Consider the following 27,080-nt stretch of genomic DNA (forward strand, 5'->3'; position numbering starts at 1 on the left):
TTAGATAATAGATGACAAATCCTTTTCTTAGATAAATTGACAGTTAACATTGTTTCGGGGTGTGTTTGTGCGCGTTGTAGGTAGGTGGCGCTGTTCTCATTTTTGTTTGCTATTTGGTAGGTTTATCAATTTTATTGTTATTACAAGAAAACATTTTTGTAAAAAAAAAATAGCATGTTTATAATTTGTATATTTTCGAACGAAAAGCAATCAGAATAATCAATGTACGAATCAACATAACTTTTCGTACTACCTTCAAATAAAATTATTCAGTTGTCAAGTTAAACATTGTTGGCTGGAAAGAATATTGTGAGATATATAAACATTATTGAATCCTGGATTTTTTTTAATTGTAGCACATGGCAAACAAGTAAGTGTTTTTATCTGTTTTATTTTTCCAATTACAATTTTCTGTACATTTTAAAAACAAGTTAATTTTACTATTGAACAAAATTTTAACCATCTGTTGAAAAATTCATTGTTACGATGTCTGAGGACGAGTATAGAAGAATTTGGCAATGTGTGGATTATTACACTTTGAACGCAGCTTAAGATAACCTCCATAATCATTACTTAATGCCATTTGTTATAATAAAAATCTATTTAGAATTTATTCCTTGATGACTCTAAGTAACTAGAAGTCCATTCTGAACATTAAATCTCATATTGTGTATGTGACCAGTGAGCGCAGTAATAACACGGGGTCCGGTGACGATGTCGTGGTGTGTGTTCGCGGCGACAGCTGTAGTAATCACTCTCACAACGGTGGTGGCCAACGTGGTGGCGCTACTAGCGCTGTGGCGGGTTAGTCGTGTGCCTTCACACTATCCCCTCATGAGCTTGGTGACAGCTGATCTGCTGGTAGGATCTGTTGTCATGCCTATAGGGGGCGCAAGGGAGCTGTTCGTATTTCATTTAGGTACAATTAATTTTTATTTGACATTTTTTCTTTTGTATTATCCTGATATCTATCTATATCTTATATATATAAAAGAAAGTTGTGTTAGTTACACCATTTATAACTCAAGAACGGCTGAATCGATTTGACTGAAAATTGGTGGGCAGGTAGCTTAGAACCAGGAATAGGACATAATTTTTACCCCGTTTTTTTTTTTTTTTTTTTTTTTTTATTCCGCGCGGACGTAGTCGCGGGAAAAAGCTAGTTTTCTATAAAATATTGAACGCTAAATGCATGTCACAATTGTTTTTCTTGTACACTGATTAGGGAAAATGGGATATGGCATTGGGAGAGTGACAAAAAGTTCTCAAGCTCACTAATAGATTACAACTAAAACTAGGTTAAGGATTACAAAACTAACGTCTTCCAAAATTATTAGTTCATTGAAACATAGCACGTCTTGTTTATCATTAGATGTGAGAATAAACTAATGCTTTACACATTATCATTAATAAAATAACTTATCAGATAAGACTCTTTGCTCTGTATGGAGTACACTGGACGTACTAGGCTGCACCGCATCAATCCTGTCTCTGTGCGCGCTGGGCTGGGAGCGATATCGCGCTGTGACGTCACCACTTGCACAGCGCCGCGACACCGCAAAACATCTGGCTATGATGGTTTGGCCGGTGGCGACTACGGTTGCACTACTCACTGCCTTCATACCAACTACTGAGCATCATGATCCTGGGAAAGCGCAGAAAGCTTGCACTGTTAATATTAATGTCGGGTAAGCAACAGTTTTCAAATAAGCGAAATGGATAATTTGGTCAAGGTCATAAATCTGTATGAAGTATGCATTATTTCCTGTGTTCCCATCCTTCTATTTCAATATTTACTTAATTGTTTTATTTCTGTACAAAAATAATACACTTATTTGAGAGATTTCATAACAAATTAGAAATGATAAGGCACCTCTATAAAACGTTTACTTTTTAAATCTCATTAATTTGAATTATGGATTATTTTAAGGAGAATTAACTATTATTCTAAGTATGTCTGTATCTTTCAGATACGTGTTCGGGAGTATTTTGCTATCATTCTACACTCCTGCAGTGGTGATGATAGTGTTTTACACGAAGATAATCCGCAGCCTCTCCGCGCCGCCGCCCATACGCGCACACCGAGGTCGTTCGCCAGTACCTGAAGTCACATCAATTGTATGAAACATACATGATCTTATACAGTATATGACCATACGGATTTTCAAGAATCTTTAATGTGATATGATAGAGAACAGGCGTATGTGCAGCGGATCAGTAAAGGCTGATTAATGTTAAAGTAATTGTAGAATTATTTTCATACATCTTGGGGGTCCAAAGTCATCAGCGCGCTATGCAGCGCCCACTCCTGGCGTCTAACTACGACCCGCTAAAACTACAATTGTGCAGTGATTTGCGCGAAGTTAACAACCGCTAAGATACCTGAATACTATAATAGTTACGGGGAAATTTGTTTAATTTCAGGATGTAAGGCAGCTACCGAATTTAAACATACTAACGCGTGCTGCCGCTCTCATTCCGCCCGATGCGATACTGTAAGAAGTCATTTCTTCCTATCATTGCTTACCAATTACTACGCTATCAGAAATATTTAAAAACGTGTTTTCTTAACTATTGTAGATTCGTATACATACAAGTATGTATTGTAAATTCTTTAATGTCTTTTTTAAAGATAAAGGATTAAAAAACAGGGCTAAAGTTTGGTGATTAATTTAAAATCTTTGTAAGTATATATGTATGTAGGGACAACTTCTCAGCTCGTCAGCGACGCGCCACAATGACAATACTGAAGCTGATGACGCTGTTCCTAGTGTGCTGGACACCGTTTTTTGTCATGCTACCGACTGGTAAGTAAATATTTGTTTGACTAATTTAGTAAACCATTCTCAGACGTTATAAATTGGTATCAACCAAGATGTTATGCTAACTTTCGCGTAATTAAGACCCCTTCTTCACTGGCGCGACTCATGTTTGTATCATTTCCATTGAATGGTCCATGAGCGCACGCAAAAAGCACACATATATCTTCATACTTACCGTGGGTTTCTGAAACCAAAATCTCCGTTTAAAACAATAGAAACTGTTTTGTAAAAAATAATGATAGGGTATGTTTCATACAGAGATTTTGGTCTCAGAAAGACACGGTTTAACATAATCGTTTAACACGTTCAGTGGACACTAATTTGCCTTACGAATGTTAAATCTATTTTTTCATTGTAGATGCGCTGTGCACATGTGTATCAGATTCTGTATGGATGCTGTGTACGTGGCTGGGCTACATGAACTCGGCCATAAACCCCATGGTATACGCAGTCGCCTCCCCTAGGGTTCGGAAGGCGTTGCTCGGCTCACACACAAGCACAACACAGACAGAACGATGATGTACGGTTGACGGAAGAAGGTTAGCTTGCAAATATACTAGACTTGATAGTAGAAGTTCCTTGCGGAAATTACCTTTTCGAATGCGAAAATAGGTTTAGGTTTAAAGAATTTATTCTCAAAAAGACAACAAAAAGTCACTTACATGAGAACAATATCGCACACTATACATAATACAATATGGTCGCCGTTCTAGTTGTCAATTTACTTTTTTACAACAATCTAAAATGTATTGAGCTAGCTTTGATTTAAATTGATTACATGAACTTAAATTTTTAATGGATGAAGGTAACGACTTATAAAGTTGTACTTCTTCGTATGTTATATTTTTTACACCGTAGTTAGTTCGCACTTTCGGTAGACAACCAAACAATGGCAAATACGAAACTTCACACAACCCTTACATATTACCATACAAACTTTCAACCCCTATTACCTATTGTTGTTATACACACTTGAACTAACTTTGAATATCATATATATATATCGAATTAACAGATAAAAAAAAATAGTTCCAAGCTCTAAAAATGACGATATTTCCATACAAGTTTTCATCCCCCTTTCCAAACCTTTTTTCGCATTAAAAAGTAACCTATGTACTCTCAGATTCTAGACTATCTGTGGACCAAATTACATTTAAGTAAATCGTCTCAGTAGTTTGGGTCTAAAAGTGCGACTTTCGCATTTGTAATATTAAGTAAGGATTAAAAAATAAAACAAATTTTTAAAATAAATATGCTTTATTTACATACATTCTATCATTTTATTCTTTGGTACAAAAACTACCCATTCGTATCGTGTGTTCCCGAAAATATTTAATTTTAAATTGCACTCGAAAAATACTGTTTTTTTTTTAATGAAAGGAATGGTTTATATATATATAGGAATTTGTATCAATAATCAACAATGTTAAAAATTATTTACAACCTAGTTTATAAACATTCAAATAGAATAAAGACATAAATCAACAACCTATTAACTAATTTGTGCAACAATTTTTCTATAAATAACTAATTTATTTTAAAAATTATTTCTTACAGTAAAACAACAATTATTTGATCTGCTTAATAGCAATAGATAAAAACAAAGAAACATGTTTCGTCAATACGTCAAATGTTTTTAATCTGTACATTAGTAACAGAAATACATAGTAATTTTTTTTATCTTAAATAAAGTGCAACATTTTAAATTAATAGATTTGCTAATATTTCAAGTACGACTTCATACCAAATCTGCATTCTCACAATATTATGCATATGTATTGTAGTTATTAATTTATTTTATATGCGGAGATAACTTTTCTATAATAAGTTCAACATTGGTGAACATTGTTGGCAGAACGAGCGGTGCTAGTGTCTCAAAATGGCGGCTATGAACAGAACAGCTGTTGCGAGGTATGGCGGATTCATTGTTGCCGCGCCGCTGCCGAAGTCCCGCTCGTCTGGGGAACAAGTCTTGCAAGTGCATCGCCCTGACAGACAGTATCCTGGCTCGTCTTCTTCTGATACACATTCCTAGTAAAAAGTAGAAATACAAGTGATATTTATTTTTATATTTTAAAGTTCTTATGACTATTGTGATATTGTTTATATTGAATTTTGAAGTTTAGGTTAATATTATTAGTTATAAGAAGTAAAATAATATTTTAATATATAATTAATATTAATGTTCCTTGAATTAAATACTATAGATACTTAACTCTTTGATCGATATTGTAATGGGTTCTTTTCTCTATTTCTTTTGTTTTTCTATTCAGTCTTTTGTTCCCCCAAACCTTTGGGATTCCTTTATCGTATTCAATACTTCTAATTTTTACATTACATTTCTACATGGACGAAATTTGTGTTTAAAATTTTACATAACTGAATTTTATAAATCAAAATATTGGATGATTAAGATAAGATTTGTAAGTTTATTTCCTTTGTATAACTATGATGATATTAAAATTGGACTAAAAAGTGTAATTTCTTTTAATTCAAACCAAATTGCGTTCAACCTTTTTAAAACGTCTTAGAGGATTCTCTATTATTTGATTAAATATTATTTGAGATCATTTTTCCATTCATGGTCCAAACGTGCGCGACAGCGATACTTGCGTCTGCTATAAATATAGGAATTAAAAGCCTAATGCAAAAATGAAACATAATTTTTGTGTGTACCTCATCCCTTCTGCACTCCTGTCCGGGGCGGCGGCGATGCCAGCAGTGTTGCGGTGTGCCGGCGGCGTGCGCGCTGTATGCGCAAGTGCACGCACCGCCCAGGCAAAGCGCCGCGCCTGGCGACGGCGCGTCCTTCGCACCAGACAGACCGTCGCACTGCACGTCGTATACGCACGGATCGTTCAGTGCTTTAACCGCTGCAAATAAACATTAAGATCCACCATAAAAGATATACCATCTGCCGACTCGTCGACGTAGTTAGTAACAGAACAGTAGGTATATGGGGAAATGAGAACCATTGTAGAAGTGTGTTTCAACTTTATGTTGTTTTTGTTTTTACTTATTAGTTTAGTACTAAACAAAATGTTTCATGTTATAATAGCTCACATTCTACACAGGAGTTGGTCTCCTGGTGTGCGACCCAGTTGTCCCGGCAGCGACAGGTGCCCCGGCACTGCAGCCCCACTCCCGCGCACTGCAGCTCGTCCTCGCATTCCTCGCCTAGAGTCGCGTCGCGTACGCATCTAAAGATTGTATAAACCAAATCAATACATAAAAATTGTCAAAGTCTTGGATTTGATGAGTTTTAAAACTGAAATTAAGGCTTTCCATAAGCGTCAAGTGTGTACCCTGTGTACTGGATAAGTGTTACAAATACCATAAGAAGGAAATCGTACCTTGTGCCATTATCCCTGGGGCTGTACTGCAACTGGCACGTGCAATATCCACGCACGCAGAAAGCCTGGCGTTCGGTGCCGTGTTCACCCAGGAAGCAGTTCTGATCTACCACGCACCGCTCGCCGATCACTGGAAACGAACAATGGTTCTAATATGAAAATTATGCAAATCATTGTTTACGAATAACCATTGTGTTGCCAATAAATTAAAAATTAACTCTTTTGAAAACAATAGCTTTTCTTTTAGTAACAATCTCTCAACATTACAAACACTGCATTGATACACTACTTTGTGTCATAACTTGCCTGCAGTTTCATAGCAGCGGTCGTCTTCGAGATGCGCGTTGGGTGCGCACGCGCAGACGCTGTCGGCGCACTCGGAGTGCACGCCCATAGTTGAGTGGCACTGAATGTGCTGCACGCACTCTTCGCCCATACGCGCCTCTGTAAAAACAATATTCAACTAAAACTTAAAAAATATGACCTGGAATACTGCAAAAGGTAAGCTGATCACCGAATCAGTTATGGATATATGATTGGCTTCAACTACAGAAGGTGTTTAACAAAAAAACAATCTCAAACAAAATACACTAAAAAGAAACAAAATAATGTCATGAAAACTTCTTTCTTTCTTTCTTCTCTCTTTCAAAAACCCTCTAAACTCTAAAGAAAGTTCTCTTCTTTCTTGTAACATGTCTATATTGTATAATTATTGTTATTTCGCAGTCGGTGTCGGCCGAAGTAAATAGGTGACATTTTATATTTGAGTTGTATTAGACATACTTACGTTTATGTCCCTACTTAGGCCGAAACCGACTCCAAAATAACAATAATTATACAATATAGGCATGTTACAAGAAAGAAGAGAACTTTCTTTAGAGTTTAGAGGGTTTTTGAAAGAGAGAAGAAAGAAAGAAAGAAGTTTTCATGACATTATTTTGTTTCTTTTTAGTGTATTTTGTTTGAGATTGTTTTTTATGGTACTTTTGAATGCATTTTGTTTGAAATTGTTTTTTTATGTTACTTTTGAGTGAATGTTGTTTGAAATTGTTTTTTTACGTTACTTTTGAGTGCATTTTGTTTGAAATTGTTTTTTTACGTTATTTTGAGTGCATTTTGTTTGAAATTGTTTTTTTTAAGTTACTTTTGAGCGCATTTTGTTTGAGATAGTTTTTTTTGTTTTGAAGTCGGCTATTTTTTTTTCTTAAAATGTTTGTTTTATTTCTCAATTTTTAGTGAATTTGAAGTTTAATTACAAATTTCCTTAATACGTATAAGGACATAAATAAGACAAATAAAGAAAAGGACTTTCCTATTTAATATGTGTGTACTTCAATTCAAAAACTAATTTAAAACACCAGATAACCACTTATCCTTTAAACAATGAAATAATTATACCTAATACATCGTAGCGTGCCTTTAATTTTGTCCAGCCGCGCGCCGCAGTAGCATTTTTCGAATGCGCGTAGTTTTTAATAATTTAATATCTTCCAAACTATTGATCAGAATTACATAGTTTAAAGGCTAATGTAATCTGCATTTAATACTCTAGCCATCAAACATATTTATTTGGATAAGGATTCATATCGAATATAATATAATAGCGCCGTAAGCTTACGACGCTGTTTTTCGTGTGTAATTTAATCGAAGTTTGTTCATAATAACATGGTTTTTGTGAGACATCCATAGATGATAGATATATGCCACCTGAGACTTTTATTTAGCAAATTTAAGGATCTATAATTACTCGATACATCATTTTAATGTAGGTCATATAGTTTGACCTACGTAAGCCCAGAAAGCAAATTTGTGCTATTCATTGTAACGCGATGTAGCATTTTTCGTTTCCGCGTAATTTTATTCTTACGATATCTCCTAAACTATTAGACAGAATGATATAGTTTCAATTGCAAATATAATCTACTTTAAATTCTTTTGATAATGAACATATTTATTTACATAAGGGTTAATACTGAACTTGAATAATAGCGTCAGAAATAGGGCATGAATTTAATTAATGTTTCTAAAGAAAAAAATGGTTATTGTGAGAAAACTATAAAAGATAGATATATGCTATCGCGGACTTTTATTTAGCACATTTAAAGAGCTACAATTCGCCATACATCATTTTTATGTAGGTCCTATAGTTTAGCCTACGTAAGCGCTGAAAGCAAAAATGTCCCTAATTTCCGCAACAAATTTTGAAGCTATATTCAAAATCTACTAGTCTTCTAGTTATTTAAAAAAAAAAACAAAAAAATGGGACCCACCTGCAAGCACTTCCTTTCGATTAAAATAATTTTTATCAAAATCGGACCACCAGGGGCCGAGTTTCGCGGTAACACACATAAAAAAAAAAAAAATACAGTCGAATTGATAACCTCCTTCTTTTTGAAGTCGGCTAAAAAGTAAAAGTTACCCTTCAGGCAGCCCTTATGAGTGCTGTTGACAGCTGCGTATACGAATCCATCCTTGCAGACGCAGTAGCTGCTCTGCCGACAGAACGCGTTGTCCGGACAGTCCATGTCCGCATGGCAAACGTTGCCTGTGCGCCCTGCAATATAACAACAGTATAATTTATGGAGTAATTAAAAAACTAATTTTTAATGACAGCGCCATCTAGTCATTCAGATCGTGAAGTAGCAATTTTAATAACTTAATGATGGTTATGATGACTTTAGTTTTGTGTAATAACAATTACAAGCAAATATGCCTTATCTTGCTTCCTGAGAACCATAAAGTTAGTAAATGGAAACAGAATTTGTGTGTTTATAAAATGATAAACTGATAAACTGTCGCGAATAAATAATTTTAAGAGGCACTCTATTCTTACATAGACTAAAAAATTCGTTTTTAACGTAACAGAAAATTATTAAGAATAGACAACTATTAAAATTATTAACTAAGTGTGAGGACGTCAACATATAATTGTTGTGAACAGACAGACGGATGGGCCGCGAAATTATCTAACATAACAATGGCAGATGATGTAAGCAGAGAAGTATTACATGTATTGTTTATTCTGTCGCTAACAACATGCTGAAGTATGTGAATATTTCGTTCCGTAACATAATCGATTTACGACATGTCAGTCAAATACAAAACGTAGTGAATCTACGATACAAATGGGATCAGGACGAAAAATTTCCATTTACAGCAGATTTAAGTCAAATTTCTAGTTTTCAACGTTGCGTGTTATTTGCTGTTTGATGTATATCATGTGAAAATAATTACATTTTTCAGAGGACTAGTTCTCACTTATTTTATTTTTATTTTATAAGGTGACAATCGAACAAGCGGCCGCCTGAATTCGCCGAAATAGCTAAGCTACCGCTACCTTATATCGACAGAGAAGGGGACACACAGAATGAGTATATTTTCCCTTCTGCCAAATCCCCTTCCCAACATTTCCTTATAAGAATAAGGTGGGAAGAGAAAGACGACTATGATTAGTCCTCCGGTAACTATTTACTTATCTGATTGACTTTTAATTCATTAATCCATTTTACACAGATGCGGTAGTTAATCAGACGTGTAACTACCGCAATCATGATAAATCTAATTCCAGTACATGTTTGATTTAAGCAAGATAATGTTTATCAGTAGAAGTGAGGTATACAACTGTTTATACTAGTTGTTGACAAAGCATACCTTAAGGTTCTTTCTTGTATCAATCACGTTCAAGGCTGTTATTAATTTTACCTTCTGTACATAAGAACAATTTTTTAACTTAGAATTTTAATGTCGTGACTATTTTATTACAACATATTGTTATCCTTGTCATTCTCTTACACAAAATAAAGACAAAAATATATATTAACTCAAGTTTCTAAGCAGTGGAATAAATTATTAAATCGATTTTAAACGGCTGCCTGTGAAATTACATTAATTAGTTTAATTAGCGTTTAAACGGGTTTACAATCAGTTATTCGATAATTACATTATAATAATTATTTATATCCAATAATAGTTGGCGCCCGCGATACCGTCCGCGCGGAATTTATAAAAACGTAATAAGTAGCCTATATGTTCTTCCAGATTATGTTCTACATCTGTGCCAAATTTCATCAAGATCCCTTGAGCACCATGACATCCGCATTTGTAATATTAGTAAGATTAAAAAAAATCATATTGATAGTAAAAAAAATACACATGCATTTTAAACTTTAACAATTCGAAATCATTTTAACGTTTTCGATAAATCATTGTTCTTAATTTCCGTGTTATAAAGGTGTTCGGCCCAGTTTTGTGCCCTATTGTCCGAGTGTAAAGAATCGATGTATCGGCTCGTTGATGGAATCGATAGGGTCAAATCGATTCGATTATAATAAAGCAGGTGAAACTATGGCGACCTAATTTATTCAGAAATTGGGTGTTTTCGATCTTTCATTAAAAATATTTAAATTAAAGTGACGGTTGTAACACCCACTCAATGTCGCACTCAGAACACTGAATACTAAACAACTTTTTAAGTTTTTAGTAAAAGAAAACATACACTAAGGGGCTCCCTTAGTGATTATTTCATCGACTGAGTGTGGCAGTTCGTTAACACACTTTAACCTTCCAGTCCTGTCATTTACTTATGTTATTTCAAGTTATAGTAGAAATTATACTAAACATTTTTGTTTCTCCTCCACCGTTACATCTCAATCTCCTATTATTTTAGGTTACCGTTATGATTCTGTGGCTTAGCTGCTATGGTTAATCAAGAAAACGTTGCCCTTAACGTCACAGATCATTGATCAAAATTTTACAATGAGAAATAAATCTATGGTATACAGATGTTCCCTATGGGGGTGTAATTTCGATTTTTTTATTATTGACGCAACACAGAGTTCATTTAACAGCCAGTGTTAGTAAATTGATATGACATTATTGTAATAATAAGAAGTATTCCTTGTTTAAAGTACTTACAAAACGTTGAATTGAAAGTAAGAGATTTCCATTGTTTGAAACATTTTTTAGTTTGTAATAAAACCGTTAAAATGAAGTACTAACAGCGAAATAAAGCATTCATTTTGTGGTCACTTAACTAGTGGCAGTTAAAACTATACTTAGTGTCGCAGTGTATTATACATATTTAAGTATGTGTTTTATTCACATGAGTTACTATAAGGTGTATGTCCCATATTCGGTTCTGATAAGGTAATCGTGCAGTCGTTGTTTGACCCAGTTAGTAAAAAGGCAGGTCGTGTGAGTTGCGTCAAATGTCGTAAATATAGTTACGAACAAACAGTAAGTACTAAGGACGGTGGTTATTAAGCTATTTTTAAAGTCACTACTTTAAATGGTAATTTATGGTAAGAAGCCAAAACAATATATCAAAATTTTATAGTTTCTGACTTCAACTATTCTTTGTCACAGTACTGCCAGTTTACCGCCATTAAACAAGACAGTATTTAAGAGTTTAACATATTTAAAATAATAATATATAGTAGACGGTAGTTTCTACTGATCTTTAGAACATCCTATTATATTCTGAACAAATAACATCTAGGTAATGAAGAAATCTACTATGTTCTGTTACGTAATGGCATATATCTGATTGCATTGGTTTTCGTGCTAAAAATACGTTTACATTGTCTATGAAAATGGTGTTGCCATGTGAAAATTAAACATCATTTTCTTTATAAAATTATAAAATAAGTAGATAAATCATGTTCACATCAAACATTACAATGTTGTTATTAATAATTTTAATGATTATGCTTTTTGTTGGAGAACATTTTCCCAAATTATAACACTCAGTTTTTGAAATTCTCAACTGTCAAATTAGTGTCAAAGATTATGCATCCTGCAGAAAGGAACATACATTAATGAATATCAAAAACTTACTTTTCTCTGGACCCTGCGCTAGAGCGAGCCCGAACAGGGCGAATATCCACAACCCCCACCCTGCCATGATGACGTCACAGTCCACAGCACAGCACAGCGCACCTCACGTCTACAACACACGAGATGAATTAAAGAAAACCTCTCAACAAACTGTGATGAGAGATAAGATAAATTATCTTACAATGATTAATTAACACTGATAGGAAAAATACTTTGGAGTCACGAGATGGGAGCCTGTGGTGGGGATGTCGCTAGTGCGTGACATCTTTAATACTATTGTAATTACAAAATTATATACTAAATGTCTTTGATAGATTTGTCTCCAGTCAGAAAAATTTCCAAAAAAAACACAACAATGTAACAGATTTGTGATAACTTAAATTATGCAGCGACATAAAAACAAATCTATTCGTCGTTTAAATACATATTAAATCAACTACGGAAGCAGAGCAAATGTTAGGTTGGTAATTTGACAACGCTCGAAATGAAAATTCAATTAAAACTTTACAATACTGGCCAGTGAAGTTGATCGTAAAATGAGAATAAAAAAAAGGTATTCATTACGGTCTTAAGTAAAACAAAAGGTACAGTCGTTACCAAAAAGGAATTTACATGAGCGTTAACGTTATGCTCTAATGAGTTTAGTTTCGGTTCACACGGAGACCACTGTTCCGTCGCCACCAAAATCTTGTATTGGAATGTTTGACAGACATTTGTTTTACGCCTCCCAATTTTAATCCTGACTAACCACAAAGTAAAGATAGTTTTTCGTTAAATTAGACATACTCAAAAATACTTGCTTGCTCTTTTAAAAATATTTTATAATTAGCTTCCCTCGGTGACAAAGACTTCGTCTGATTTCTTTTCTATCATACTAAGAATTTATGACACGTCATGTTCCGCCTAAAAAGATCGACCACGTTACATTCGTAATTTACATTATTTTATTGTAAATTAAGTTGTTAAGTTCTATAATAACTACATAAACAATAACTCAGTCTATAATCTTGAGATGTCAATAATAATAATACTATCAACGTCCATTATTATTTGGAGGTCATTCCTCAGTTATAATACATTTGCCCAATCTCTGGCTTACAACGTCACAATGGTAACGCGGATCGTGAGAAAAATGATAGTCATCTAAATAACATTGCTTTGATATATTAACGGAATTAAGAATAGAATGGATTGTATTTTTTATAACGGAATATTTTATTACTTGGAATATTATTAAAATAATATAAAATTAATTGTAGGTCAATAACTAGACCTGTTACTTGATGGTCCGAGTTAAATAGTTTTATTTGGGTGTACTTCTGTATTTATTTTCATAACTAAATTACGTATTCCATTCTTTTTCTGTCTTTATTTTATTCATCTTCCTATAATTTTCCAAATTAAAGCTGATAAGCATCACTAACTTGTTGTTATAATTTGTTATTGATGGATAATGATAAGCAAAATCTCTACATTCTTTGGTTGATAAAACAAATTGAAGACAGTAGAAAAATTACTCTCTCAAACACCTAAACACCGGTAAAGCAACTAATCTCGTATAAAGGCTGTTGAATAACATTTCGATGTAGTAAAAATAAGATGGCGAAAATTATATCTATTCAACAATTAAATTGATTTATTAAACTTGGGAGGCGTTTGTTACGGCCGACTTACGCAATTTAGTACAGTCGCCTACATTATAATTATGTATTATTTTATAGCCGATACTTATTATTAGACAGTGAGGTATTAAAAGTGTCGCTTCAGGCTCAAATAAACCGAAATAAAAGACTTAAGCAAGGGTTATAACTGTTATTACAAACTCGATCTTTTCTCTAGCTGTTACTGTAGAATCTCAGATTAACTAGCAAATTATGACAAATTCCCCGCAGCCAAAAGATTCGGACCAAAACAATTGCTCTCGGCGAGTGTTTTAAATAACGTTTTTTTAATGTTAAACATTTTAGTACGCGATTGTACCTGCGTCATCAAACGGAACGAATAACGAATTATCTCGCGTAGGATCGTGACCGACGATAGCGGCCTCGGAGCATCATCACGCTCTACTCAAAGGGCACCGGCAGTATCTGATGTACATTTCATTTCTTATCATCTATCAAAGTTATTCTTTAAAATGAATAGAGTAAATCAAAGAATTGAAACGTCAATAGTGTAATGGTTAAGGTAATGAACTATCAATAATAAGGTTTTGAGTTCAAATCCTATGTTCGCACTGTGTACTATAACTTACATTTAAGTTCAATTAAAATGGTCAGAAAAAATAAAGATGATTTCGTTGTTCTTGAACTCTATTTCAAGTGTGCTTGTGGCAGTGTGACAGATTATTTTTTAAGTATTCCTACACTGAATGTTTGTAAAAATATAGGTTGCGAAGGATTCAGCAATCAGCAAGCGTGTGTCGTATTTCGCGCGGTCAGTTCGTATGCCACACTTCGCTGGCCGAACATAACCTTCTTTGCTTAGGGTTGTCAAAAATCATTTGCAAAATAAATATCCTTACAACAATCAATATAGAATTTAAATTGTATTACGGAAACACATCGATCTCTTTATGTTTTCATTCCAAGGCATCAGCTGAATTCACACGTACATACAATCTGTTAAATGATAATATCTCTTACACAATAAATCATTAATACTTGTAAATGCATTTTTTTAATCACGTTTTTAATTGATGCGTGTAAAAAATTTCTCTATTTGTAAAGTACTGAAATTTGAAGTTTAATCAGTAATAAAAATCTTCTTACATCCTATTGAAATTGAAAACAATCGATTGTAGATCATAAAATTTTAATACCTAAAATTATTGACAACCCTATAATGTGACAAACAATTGGATTCACATAAAACAATCCTCCATTGTGGGTAGTTAGGCGGCGTAACGTGCTGTATGAGAACTCCCGCTTCTACTCAACAAATGGGATACAAACGATTCGACCATAGAGCTTTCTTTGTTCCTCTACATCACATTTGCAATTGATCTATCTCTACACGTACTTAGTTTTTATAGCCTATGCCTTGATGTTTGAAAATAATTAATAATATTTGTAAATTTGTAAAAAGCGTTTAATATGTTAAGGACGTTTTGTAGAGTGACAGAATACAAAAATTTGCAACAACAATTTTCCAGACATATCTTTGGGCAGTGGAACCTCACTGTTTGATATATGTTACATCATATATTAGATAGTTAAACTATAAACAGATACATATGTGACACAGTTCATTAAACCGACTTTATGCAAAGAATTGCAATAGCATATATATTGAGAAAACTTCATGCAACACCGATGCGTTGCGTGAACTTTTCCCGGTCTCAGCTTACAGCGTATTGGATAACAGGTATGAAGGTATTGCCAACAAGTTACATATAAATCTAGATTAAGTATTCAATAGTGATAATAAATAAAAAATGTTTTAACGGAGGAAAGTGACACGCATGTCGTTTTTGCAATTTTATACGCCCTCTACAACAGATAATATCCACAACAAAGAAATATGTATTTGTAAAGATAGAGGAAGTTAGATGTCTGCTCTGTTATTTTAATAATTCGAGATTTTTGTTGTACTATGTGTTGTGTTGTGCTCAGGGGTTAAGCACTTGACTTGCAATCTGCAGGTCCTGGGTTCGAATCCCGCCATGTACCAATGTGTTTTTCGATTTTCGATTTACATATGTACATTTATCCGACGTTCTTACGGTGAAGGAAAACATCGAGATGCAACCTGCACATATCTGAGAAGAAATTCAAGGATATGTGTGAAGTCAACCAACCCGCACTTGGCCAGCGTGGTTGACTATGGCCTAGTCACCCCTAACTTGGGGTAGGCTCCGAGCCCCTCGGTGGGGACGTACAGTGAGCTGATGATGATAGATTTCCAATGAATTTCGTGTGACATTTAGCCTATACAAATTTTAATTGTTCATTATATAGGTATATGAGATTAAACCAGTTATTTACTAGTTACGTATAATTTTTTCTGCGAAAATAAAGGTCATAGTTATTTATTGCATTCCATTGTGTTGGCAAAACTGTAGACACTATTGATATAATGTAACAGTAAGGAGGTTATTTGCTTAAATTTAAATACTTCTTGGTTAAATACCATCTATATAAGTAAAAAAGAAATAAACTGTACTCGAACAGTTGCAATCTAACGTCAAAATTCTTGCCTATTTCACGGCTTGAAAGATTATCTTCGCTGATTTGCGTAGTTTCTCTGAATTTTTACGAAAAAAACTTTCTAAAATTACCGCTTCCGCTGTGATGCTGTGTTCGCGTGAGAGCCGCCGCTTGAAATTATCCATGCACTCTGCGATAGGGCTGCCAACTTACACTAAAAATGACTTCTCGTGACAACCCTGGATTCTTTAACTGACGATGAAAATAAATGAAAAAAACATCTTGTTTCACTTTGTCTCCGAAGACATGTCAATGTCGAAAGCGTAGCCTTGTTGTACGCAAACCTAAAGAATTCGGATCAAAGTGAAAGAGATGACATCCTCAGGTATGGGCCTTTAACTCAGGAGTTTACCGAATTGACACGGCGGCTGCTGCCTTAACCGAAACACAGTACTACAAAATCAAAATTTGTTTTAGTTAATTATATCATTGTTATCACTCTTACTCCGTCGTAAAATATGACAAATCAGTATGTTTTACGTCAATGTTTCAGCAGGCGAAAGACACAGTCAGTATCAGAGATACACGACAAGAAACACTTGACTGTTATAATATTCAACAGTTTACTAACTTCCACACCCTAAATACACTGTTACACGGAACAAACTAACTAATACATAAATAATTCGCACGAGTTAACACAATAGGACAACAAACATGGCAGCCGTCAAGGTCGCCGCAAACATTACCAAAGTCACTGAGTCAACACGTTACATAATAGTAGCTGTTTTAAAATATAACATACCGCATGTCTCGTAAGGAAAATGAAGAAAAACTTGTATAGCGAAGTAACACCGTAAGGAGACATTGACTAGATTTGAAAAAGGACTACTTTCAAGCGTTCGCGTAATGGAAGCCTAGTTTAGCTCATGGTCGCTAGTAATTGAACCCTAAACTGCGAAAAAAAATTGACTCTAAAGGTGCAGTTTAAGGGCGCCTAGGATACCTTGAAAGCTTACAAGATTTCAGGTTCTAATAATCAAAAAGTATGACACGATAACCCTCATTAGAAAAACATCCCAAGAAGCTTGGTAAACAACCCTAAGAAGATTTGGTAGGATGTTGCATAAAATTAAAACAAAACTTTTTATACCACAGGAGGCCAATAACGAATCAAATACCCTAAAACAGTTTTGAAGGTTTAAATGTAAAAAACATAGATTAAGGTTTGCATCGCAGTACGACACTGAATAAATAAAATGGTGTTCTAGACAGGTCTTACCTTGTAGGACAATTTGTAGCCACTTTATATACCGTTGACGAGTATCGGTTAATCATACATCGATTACAGGAATACAAATAGGTTATAGAAGGACGTATCTCTGAGACCAAAAACCTCGTTTAAAACATCTTGTCATCTCTGTTTTGTAAGAGAATTACGATATGTTTAATACAGAGATTTTGGTCTCAGAAACCTACGATTAGTCATTGTAATATATTATTATTAGTGATAAAAAATTAGGTCTATTTGGTTATCTATATATATAAAAGAAAGTCGTGTTAGTTAGACTATTTATAACTCAAGAACGGCTGAATCGATTTGACTGAAAATTGGTGGGCAGGTAGCTTAGAACCAGGAAACGGACATAGGATAATTTTTACCCCGTTTTCTATTTTTTATTCCGCGCGGACGGAGTCAAGTACAAAAGCTAGTATAATATAAAATTCGATAACGGTATGTCGAAAGTAATTCGACCTCACTCAATGTAAGGAGAGCACGCGCATAAAGTGCGCATAAAAATGTTGTTGACTGCATTCGCACCCTGTGTGTGGTCAGTGACGCAACATTATGCAGTAAAATGACTGATGAATGAATGACTCACAATTATAACTAAAAATGTCTCTATATGTAGAATTACTGTGCTTACAACAATCTGTTGATTTCGTCCTTAAATGTGTACTTACTTAGGCTAGAGATGTCTCTTGAAATCTAGCTAACAGTCGAAAAATAGTTACATCTCTCATGAGGTCTTTGAAACGATTAAGCGAAATAACATTTCATACTATGTCCTCTTTTGTTTAACACAAAAGGACACCACTGAACACAAAGAAATAAATCATTACCTTTTAAAAATAAACACAAATTTCCAGTCAAATCACACAATAAAAGTAATTACACACATTTAAAACACATTCACAGGTGTAAAACACATAATGCTTGAAGGTTTGTATTTTGTTTACACACTAGCACGTCTTCAAACACTGTCGATGTGTGGTTGATAACTGATTGTATTATCATTAAAATGATAACGTAAATAGTTTCCGAATCATTGATTAATCATTGTAATGATATTTTATTGTACGATACCCTCTTGAACAATTTGTTGATACAACGATTAAAATTTGATTTGTACAAACAAAAATCTATTCGTGCCGTAGATTTCTGAGACCAAAATATCCGTTTAAAACTTATTGTTTATGTCTATTTTGTAAAAATAGTGACCGGGATGACGATATATTATTTTATAGAGAGATTTTGGTATCAAAAACCCATGGCTAGTGATGTAGTGTAAGTAGAGTTAAAATTATAAGATAAATAAATTTTAATTAATCTATCTTACTAATATTATAAATGCAAAAGTTTAGATGTATGGATGAATGGATGGATGTTTGTTAGAAGGTATCTCCAGAACGGCTCTACAGATCTTAATGAAGTTTGGAACAGATGTAGAACAAAGACTGGTAGAGCACATAGGCTACTTATTTTTTTTTATTGTGTGCGAACGGAGTCGCGGGTTATAGCTATACTTAAAATTAGAATAATTTCACCGACATACTATTTAATACACTCAAGTACTAGCTTTTGAAGATTTTGTCACAGTAATTTATTTTGTAACCAATTAAATCGCAGCTTGCTGTTTATGCCATTGCATAAATAATTCTGCTTTGGATTGGTATTAAATATAAGTACAGCAACACTGAACAATGCGATCTTACTCGGTGCGACATATTCACGACTTTATTGGAAAGTGGATCACGCACTGTGTCGCAGTACCATCGGTTTCTAGAACATTCATACAAGGTCGCACACTCGCATCCTGTTCGGATAGCCTCAAGGGGTTTAACTACATTGCTATCAAGCCACAAGGAAGCAAGATGGCGGAGTACAAGGTTTGACAGTTAGGCTACTTAAACTCAGTTGTTTTCGAGAATACAGACTTAAGTAAATGTTTATGACATTAGATGGTTAAAAGATGTCTGCAAATGAAATCGAAAGAAATTATTAACGCATACTAAAAGGGAAATAAGGACTTTAATAAGGTTTAAAACTGTACCGTGCAACAAAAACAGTAAACGTCAGTGTCATATCGTTTTTCCTGCCAATTTACGTAACTCAGATAAGCGAACATGCGATGTAAATACGAAGGTTAATGAAGACGACCTGTGGGCCTAGTACGAATACTTGCGATAATCGCCTTCGTATCGCCATCGTCATTTATGTCGAAATTAGTATGAGATTTTTGTTGTGCTTTACGCCAGATACGTTGGACAAATTTGGTCGATCGCGATACGATGGTGTTTGTGACAAATATACGTGCTAGACTCTCTGATCTGTATTAGTTATAGTTTAAAGTGCTTATAAAACAAGCTTAGCTATTTGAGTTAAAGAATTTAATTAGGTTATCTTAAAACCGGTACGCGTACCAAAACAAATTGTTATATGGTAGTTTACAAAAATAGAAGAATCTCTTATAATCGTGTGTAAATAACAAAACGCAGAACCAGTATTAAGACACTTTCATCACCTCGACGAACGATTGATGTACTTATTGACCGACTGACCGGTAACACTGCAATCGGGTGACCATAATTTTGTTGGACAAACAAATAGATTTTCATATTAAACTAGCAAATACTCGATGCTTTGTCACACTAAGACAAATTGCAAAATTTCATAAGAGAACTGCAAAAAAAAGTTTTCGAAGATCCTCTTGGTTTTTTAATTAATTTAATGACATACATCAAATCCGTAAAATAAACGAGTTAATGGTAACTCTAGTTCAACATAAAGATGATAGTGGAAGTTGACAAACCAGATATCATCGATAACAGTGGCAAGAATTTGTGTCTGCGAAAGTTACTTGCAGAATAAGTTTTTTGGCAATTTTATTGATAAGGAAAATAATTTTTTTTATAAGTAAATATTTTAAATTGAAATTGACATACTATTTTTGTTATTTATCTTACTTATAAATTGTTTTTTTTTTTTCTGAATAAAAAAACGAAAACGTATATGTGCAAAGATGTAAAAAAAAAAAAAAACAAAGCAAACAATTTTTTAAATTACACAATTATAATTTTACATTTCCTACAATTTCGGTAAAATATTTTTTTAATCTGCCTAATCGTACTTAAGGATTTTAAAAAAGGAGAAATCCCCTGCATCCCTGGTGGGGATCGAACCCACGACCTTTGGATTAGAAGTCCAACGCGCTATCCTCTGCGCCACAGGGACGACAGCAGTGTGTGTGAAATTGCGTTACATGTGCTATTTAAATTCCACACGCAATGAGTAATACATTCGATACGATGACGTCATAGAACACACATTGAAACATTATGTTTTATTTGAAAAGGTATTGTAATGCTAATGTAGTAGTGATTATATTCCTTTGTTCAAACTTGGTTATGTAGAGGTACATGGTGGTAGCAGACACGTATTTTATAGCAATTTTATTTTACTTTAAAATACAAAATGAATACACAATGACTAAAAATTTTGATTCACCTCTTTCCATCGTTACATAATCTATGGAGCAAGTCGATTGATAAGCTGTCAATTTGAAAAGAAGTACATAAAAATGTTATATCATTATCTATGGCCGCAGGAATATTAGGAAAGGGATAATTACTTGTTTTGACGGAATTCCAACAATGGAAACGCACCAGAAAGTTATTTCCGAACGCAATGCACTATATAACAATGTTGCGTGGCACTCGAACGAAAGTATAAGTTTTGTTCGTCATATTTCCCATGGCGATGGCTAGACACAGCAAAACGTTCCGCAAACCAGTTCCGAAGTTACGAGGAAGAGGTCTCGAATTTGTAATGCTCAAGTTCATTGCTTTGCAGCTCCCAAGGCGAGACGAATACGACGCATTTACTAAACTAGTTATTTAAATTGGCACAGAAAACTTTAATATAATTAAAATTTAGCACTTGAAGATGGAACGCACATTTTCAACCTAATATGTAAGTTTAGTAGAAATATTTAGGTGTATTTAAAATACCATTGCATTAAATAATTTGTTTAAAATCTTAAAGGATACTTCCTTTTAAAATTACAAATATTTTGTAACAACTACAAATAAAGTAAAAAAGAAACACACCATTAAACTACCAGTTTGAAAAAACTACACAAGATTCTGCCAAACTAAGACAAAATAGTGATGTGTCGAAACCGTAACAAAAATTATTGACAAATTGCACCGATACCTTTTTTGTAAACGGTACACATCGGTTATCGAAATAATAAACAAAAGAAAAAATAATCTTACTATGTCAATAAAAAATAAACAAGTAAAGCCCGTAAAGCCAGTAAATGGTTGGACATTATTGTTTTATTTTTAGTCAGTCTACTATTTTACTGTCTTATTTTAAATTTATTTTATTACTTTATCCTTATAGCTTTGTCAGCTCATAAACACTAGCAGTATTCAATTATTTAAGTAACGACGTGGTTGAAAATATTAATGACAGTTACATTTTAAACAACCGGGACATGCGGATAGGCATTATTATATTCATCAGAAAAGAGACTTCATAAGACTTCTTCGCATATCCATAAGTTGTGGATTTTATTAGTTCATTTTACCTCATTTACTCTTGTTTTACTAGATCTTGTTAACATTTTTAGAATCCTGAACTTCACAGGTAGACTTCGAATAATAAATAATTTAATTATATTTGATGGTAATTTAAATTTGACGCAAGTATTTTGGCAATGGAAACTTACGTTAAATTAAAATCCGCCATTCTCTTTTTTTTTTTTTTACCATTCTTCAAAAGACTAATGAGTAATGACATTTTATCCTTATTCCATTAACAATAAAAAAAATAAGTTTAAGGTAACCAGTCGTTTAACAAGAAGTGAATTGTCATTACGAATGAAGTTAATTAAAACTGCAGTTTTTATCCAATGCGAATACCTTGAATTATATCTAGATCACGTCTTGAATTACAAAAATTAAAAATATAATTTTTTAATACGTTTTTTAATCTGTCACACACATCTGTCATACTTGTTGTCAATATAAACAATAAATTACAGAAATGAATATTCTTACAATAATATAGGTAGAAATAAATTATAACCTCCTTTGGTATCAAGGACAGTTATTTGGACCACTTTTATTGAAGAACAATTAGTTATAACATACTAAGGAATAGTAGAATTACCAACAAACCTTGATTACAAAGTACTTTGAGACGCTATCAATCAATTAACCAAGAACTTAACACGAGTGCTGTAAAATTTGTTGCGTGAGGTGTATAAACAATTAACAGGGACTCTAATAATATTACAGAAATTGGGCCACGACCTTACTACGTGTTAATCGAAAGGGTTCGTTTAATTATAGACTACGTTTTTTTTTTTTTATAAGAGAAGGGGGCAAACGAGCAGCGGGAACACCAAGGTGTTCATCGACGCCCATGGACATCTGCAATACCAGAGGAATCGCAAATGCGTTGCCGGCCTTATCGTATATACGTACGTACGTATATACGTATCAAATAATTGCCATAGGATGTAATGTATGAATTTAGAAATCACGAATATCAAGGGATGACTTAGGGAAAACGGAACGTTTTATAAGCTGTAGTTAGAAGTTTGCGTTAACAACAACCTGTAAAGTAATTGTCCAACATAGTTTAGTTAAAGTTGACGAAGATATCATTTATTTTGACTATACAGACTCAAACAGTACAAAACAGTTTTTATGTCCAGGCATCGAAATAAAAACCACGACAAAATCCACAGGTCATTAGCTTGTAATAAACAATGTAAGAACAACGTATATTTATAATAAAATTCGTCATGCGAAATAAACAAATTGTCAACAAAACATCGTCTATCATAACACGCTCTATAATCACTATTGTTTTATCATGCATCTATGAATAAAAACAAACACTTACCATAATATAATTTACGCCTACGCAAATACAAAGCACAATTTCGGTAATTTATTAACAGGGTAAAAAAACCGTAATGTTTTTTAATCTATATTTTGATGTCACATCACCATAACAACGCGCGATAGCAGCTGTCAAGCGACGCATGCGTACAGCGCGACGTTCACAGACCAACTGCCAGATTTCGCGCCATTGCGCATTCATCTTACGTTAAATTTTTTACGCGATTTCGTCTAGACTACATTTTAATTTAATAAGAACGCAATTAAAACTTTCAGAGTATTTTCGAATTACTCGTTTTTTTATATTAAAGTGAAAACTTTTTAATATATTAAAGTTATGCAGCAAGTGCATGTCGAATTTTGTAAACCTGTCATTAAAAATAAAAATAATTTATGTTGTCAGAAGTTTACAAGTGCTCTACTAGATTCGATTGCTGGTTGTTTGAATTATAATAGAGCTGTAACTGATAAAGTTTTTAATTCGACCAACAAAGGCTGTTACTGTGACTTATCACGAAGTATGGCACAATTATCTGGACCGAACCCCTGACTGAAAAGGTCTAGGTTGTGTTATACTCACTTTATTGTGTAGGTATATATTATTACTTATTAGGATTATATTAACCAATAAAGTTCACGAAGTTGCCACTTACTTTTGTAGTAAGCGACTTCACATTTTGACGCTGGATCTTTGTAATGAAAGTACTACTAATTTATAAAAAAAAAAACAATAAATCCGACTGACTGAAGACCTTATGTCACTCCGGGGCAGAATGACACCTTACTGGTCAACAGTTTAGGGGGCCTAGCACGAAAAGCGAGAAAGTATTCATAACTTCATTGACATAATTCAATAAATTAAATAGACTTGTTGCTGTACTTTACCCCATGCGCTGTACAATCCTCAAATTTATCCATGACTCTACGAGCACTTTCTCGCAAATTTTCGTGCTAAGCCCCCAGTTGCTTAGGATCTTTTTAAACACAAAGGAACTTTTTATATTACACGCACATAAAAACATTCTTACGGTACATCTTTGCTATTAAATACAAAGCCTTTTAAGTGTCTTGCGTAACTATGATTCTAATAACAAAGTAAATAACTTAATAAAGCGGTCTATATACTGTTGAGATAGTGTTGTCATAGGGTTTCACATAAATAAGTTAATTTATCCAAGGTTATATATAAACCTTAAGTTATTTAGTTTAACCATAGCGTTGTTACAAAGCCTTAAAAGTTTTAATGTCAGTTCCTACTTCCAATACAATTATACAATATGTATGTGGTTAAAAATTCCATTTGAAATCTTATTGATATTATAAATGCGAATGTTTGGATGTTTGTTCTATTCTGTTGTTGTATCTCCAGAACAACTCATCGGATCTCTCTCAAATTTGGCAAAGATTATAACATAGTCTGAAATAACACATAGACTACTAATAAAGTTTTTTTTTAATTCCGCGCAGATGGGGTCGCGGGAAACAGAAATATGTCTCGTCACGTATGTATACTTTAGTCATTTATATTTTAACCTTACGATAGGTCTATCCCAGATTATAAAAACTACAAACCCTTACAAATCTTATATTTTCGAAGACGTATTGTAAAAAGATGCGTAGGCGCATGTCATATGAGTCCCGGATTGTTTACAAAATTAACTTGACCGTTGATACAATCAAGTTTTTTCTTTATTCGAACATACCAATGCTGTTAATACAATTCTTCTCTCTTTTTGAAGAATACTTTTATGTTGGTTGTTTTAAAAATTATTGTTGACGTGTGCAATAAGGTACTGAGTTGATATGAAATAAAGTTTCGATTTTCATAAGAATGACACCGTTTATGTATAAAATATTTGGTTCAAACTATAACATTTATCTTACTTTTAGTGGCAATTTTAAATTCTTAGAACAGTTAGGATTTCCATAGATATATTTTTAAATACACTAGCGGTCAATCCAGCTCAAATCTTAAATGATCTGATAGAGTTAAAATACATCAAATACTAGACTATTATTAGACCTTTATATTTATTAGTGCATTTTTAACATTGTCTATGGAATTCTGTTACATTTTAACCAGATAAGATCTAATACCATTTTACCAAGACCACTAAAAGTAACTTAATCCGTTATTTTTTAATCTTGGAATTATTTTAACTTCGAATTTTAAATACGTTATACAACCATATTTATTGATTCAAAAATTCGAGTAAAAAGATTTCAATATGGCCGATAATTTTATGAGACTGTAAAAAGTCCAATGGTTCTTTATATGTGATTAAAGCATAACGTACAATTCCCTATGGCGTTATTGTTCGGTCGCACCCTTAAATGGTAGCGTCAGGTCTTGTTATGGACCAGTTCAGACCACCTCAGCTTAAATCGGGATCCATATACATATTTATATTGCTATATAAATTTTCTCTTAGTGATGTGAATACAACTTAATTAAAAACCACTGTGCATTGGGGGATAAATCAAATCATAAGAATACTTCGAGACAAGCTCAATTGAGCTCGCTTTGGCGGGAGCACTTCCGCGCCCTTAGTTAACAATTGACAATTCTAAAACATCTGACAATTACACATCTTGACAATTCTAAGAGATCTTAGCCATCACAAATTTGATTTCGTCTTCATATCCTTGTCGTAGTCTGTATGGGGTTGGTATAAAATATTTGTTTTTCAAGGTCACGTCATAACCCGGGATACCAATCGTATGACTTAGAGAAATCTGAAAGGTATATGAACATACAATACAAATTAAATATATGTGGTTACTAATGATACTATTTCTTTTTTTACCCGAACAAAAGCAAAGACACAGAACATCAACCTATCTCATTAAGGTTCTTAATCAAAAACGTACAAATTACCCATAGGTGGGCACAGTTAATCAAAAAGTTAACTTCGTTAATCGTTAATTCGTTAAATAAAAATTTAACTTCGTTAATCGTTAAAGCGTTTAATTTAAGAAAATTTAACGCAAGTTAAAGTTAACAGTTAAAGTTAATTTTGGTTTATATTACTAGTATAGGGCGCAAGCGGGAAATGGCCATACGAATAATCTCCGAATCATATGGACTAATTTTGTCGAGACTTTCAATAGAACTTAGGCTATTTTTTTACTGCGCTTACGAAATCTCGGGCGAGCGCTAATCCTATCTATAGTTTAGTTATATAATATACTCAAATAAAATTTTGACGATTGGGGTGATGTACTACTGCCTGTACGATATTAATGACATAGCATGCACTAGTTACACACACTTATATACTTCACTGACAATGATGGACAATTGACCTTTTCAGTCATTTTTTTATCGACCATCCATCTTCACGGAATTAGAGAGCTAACTAAATTTAGACAACACAAGTTTTCTATTAAACAGTGAGACATACTCGTATTATGGTAATATTCAAAAGAATATCAATCTCAAATCTCAAACAAAATGCAGTAAGAAGGGACATAAACGTAAGTATGTTTAATACATCTCAAATATAAAATGTCACCTATTTACTTCGGCCGACACCGACTGCGAAATAACAATAATTATACAATATAGATATGTTACAAGAAAGAAGAGAACTTTCTTTAGAGTTTAGAGGGTTTTCATGACATTATTTTGTTACTTTTCAGTGCATTTTGTTTGAGATTGTTTTTTATGTTATTGTAAAGGTCATTTGAGCCGTTTATTTTGAAAGTGACCAACTCCGTTTTTC

General features: G+C 33.5%; 2 protein-coding genes and 1 non-coding gene across 5 annotated transcripts; 1 reads left to right on the forward strand and 2 right to left on the reverse strand.

Annotated features, from left to right (window-relative positions):
- The first annotated feature begins 714 nt into the window (after positions 1-714).
- Positions 715-3,341, forward strand: LOC106711416 (5-hydroxytryptamine receptor 1D). Its single transcript, XM_045686653.1, has 6 exons — positions 715-919; positions 1,427-1,688; positions 1,971-2,118; positions 2,425-2,495; positions 2,704-2,807; positions 3,181-3,341. The coding sequence occupies exons 1-6, from the start codon at positions 715-717 to the stop codon at positions 3,339-3,341; spliced, it is 951 nt and encodes a 316-aa protein (XP_045542609.1).
- A 1,295-nt stretch (positions 3,342-4,636) lies between these two features.
- On the reverse strand, positions 4,637-23,514 carry LOC106711426 (tenascin). Of its 3 annotated transcripts, none has more exons than XM_045686325.1 (8): positions 23,357-23,514; positions 12,011-12,119; positions 8,595-8,729; positions 6,482-6,619; positions 6,176-6,305; positions 5,886-6,022; positions 5,499-5,695; positions 4,637-4,853 (listed from the first exon to the last, which is right to left on the reverse strand). In XM_045686325.1, exons 2-8 carry the CDS (start codon positions 12,075-12,077, stop codon positions 4,689-4,691), a joined length of 969 nt encoding a protein of 322 aa, XP_045542281.1. In that variant the 5' UTR covers positions 12,078-12,119; positions 23,357-23,514; the 3' UTR covers positions 4,637-4,688. The 3 variants fall into 3 exon arrangements, with proteins under 3 accessions (XP_045542281.1, XP_045542282.1, XP_045542283.1); XM_045686326.1 differs by lacking the exon at positions 23,357-23,514 and adding an exon at positions 18,280-18,395; XM_045686327.1 differs by lacking the exon at positions 23,357-23,514 and adding an exon at positions 16,287-16,419.
- On the reverse strand, positions 20,599-20,671 carry Trnar-ucu. The gene has a single exon. It is a non-coding gene; the product is annotated as a tRNA-Arg (tRNA).
- Positions 23,515-27,080: the final 3,566 nt, after the last annotated feature.

The sequence above is a fragment of the Papilio machaon genome, chromosome 3 (genome assembly GCF_912999745.1).
Source record: "Papilio machaon chromosome 3, ilPapMach1.1, whole genome shotgun sequence".
NCBI classification, from domain to species: Eukaryota; Metazoa; Arthropoda; class Insecta; order Lepidoptera; family Papilionidae; genus Papilio; species Papilio machaon.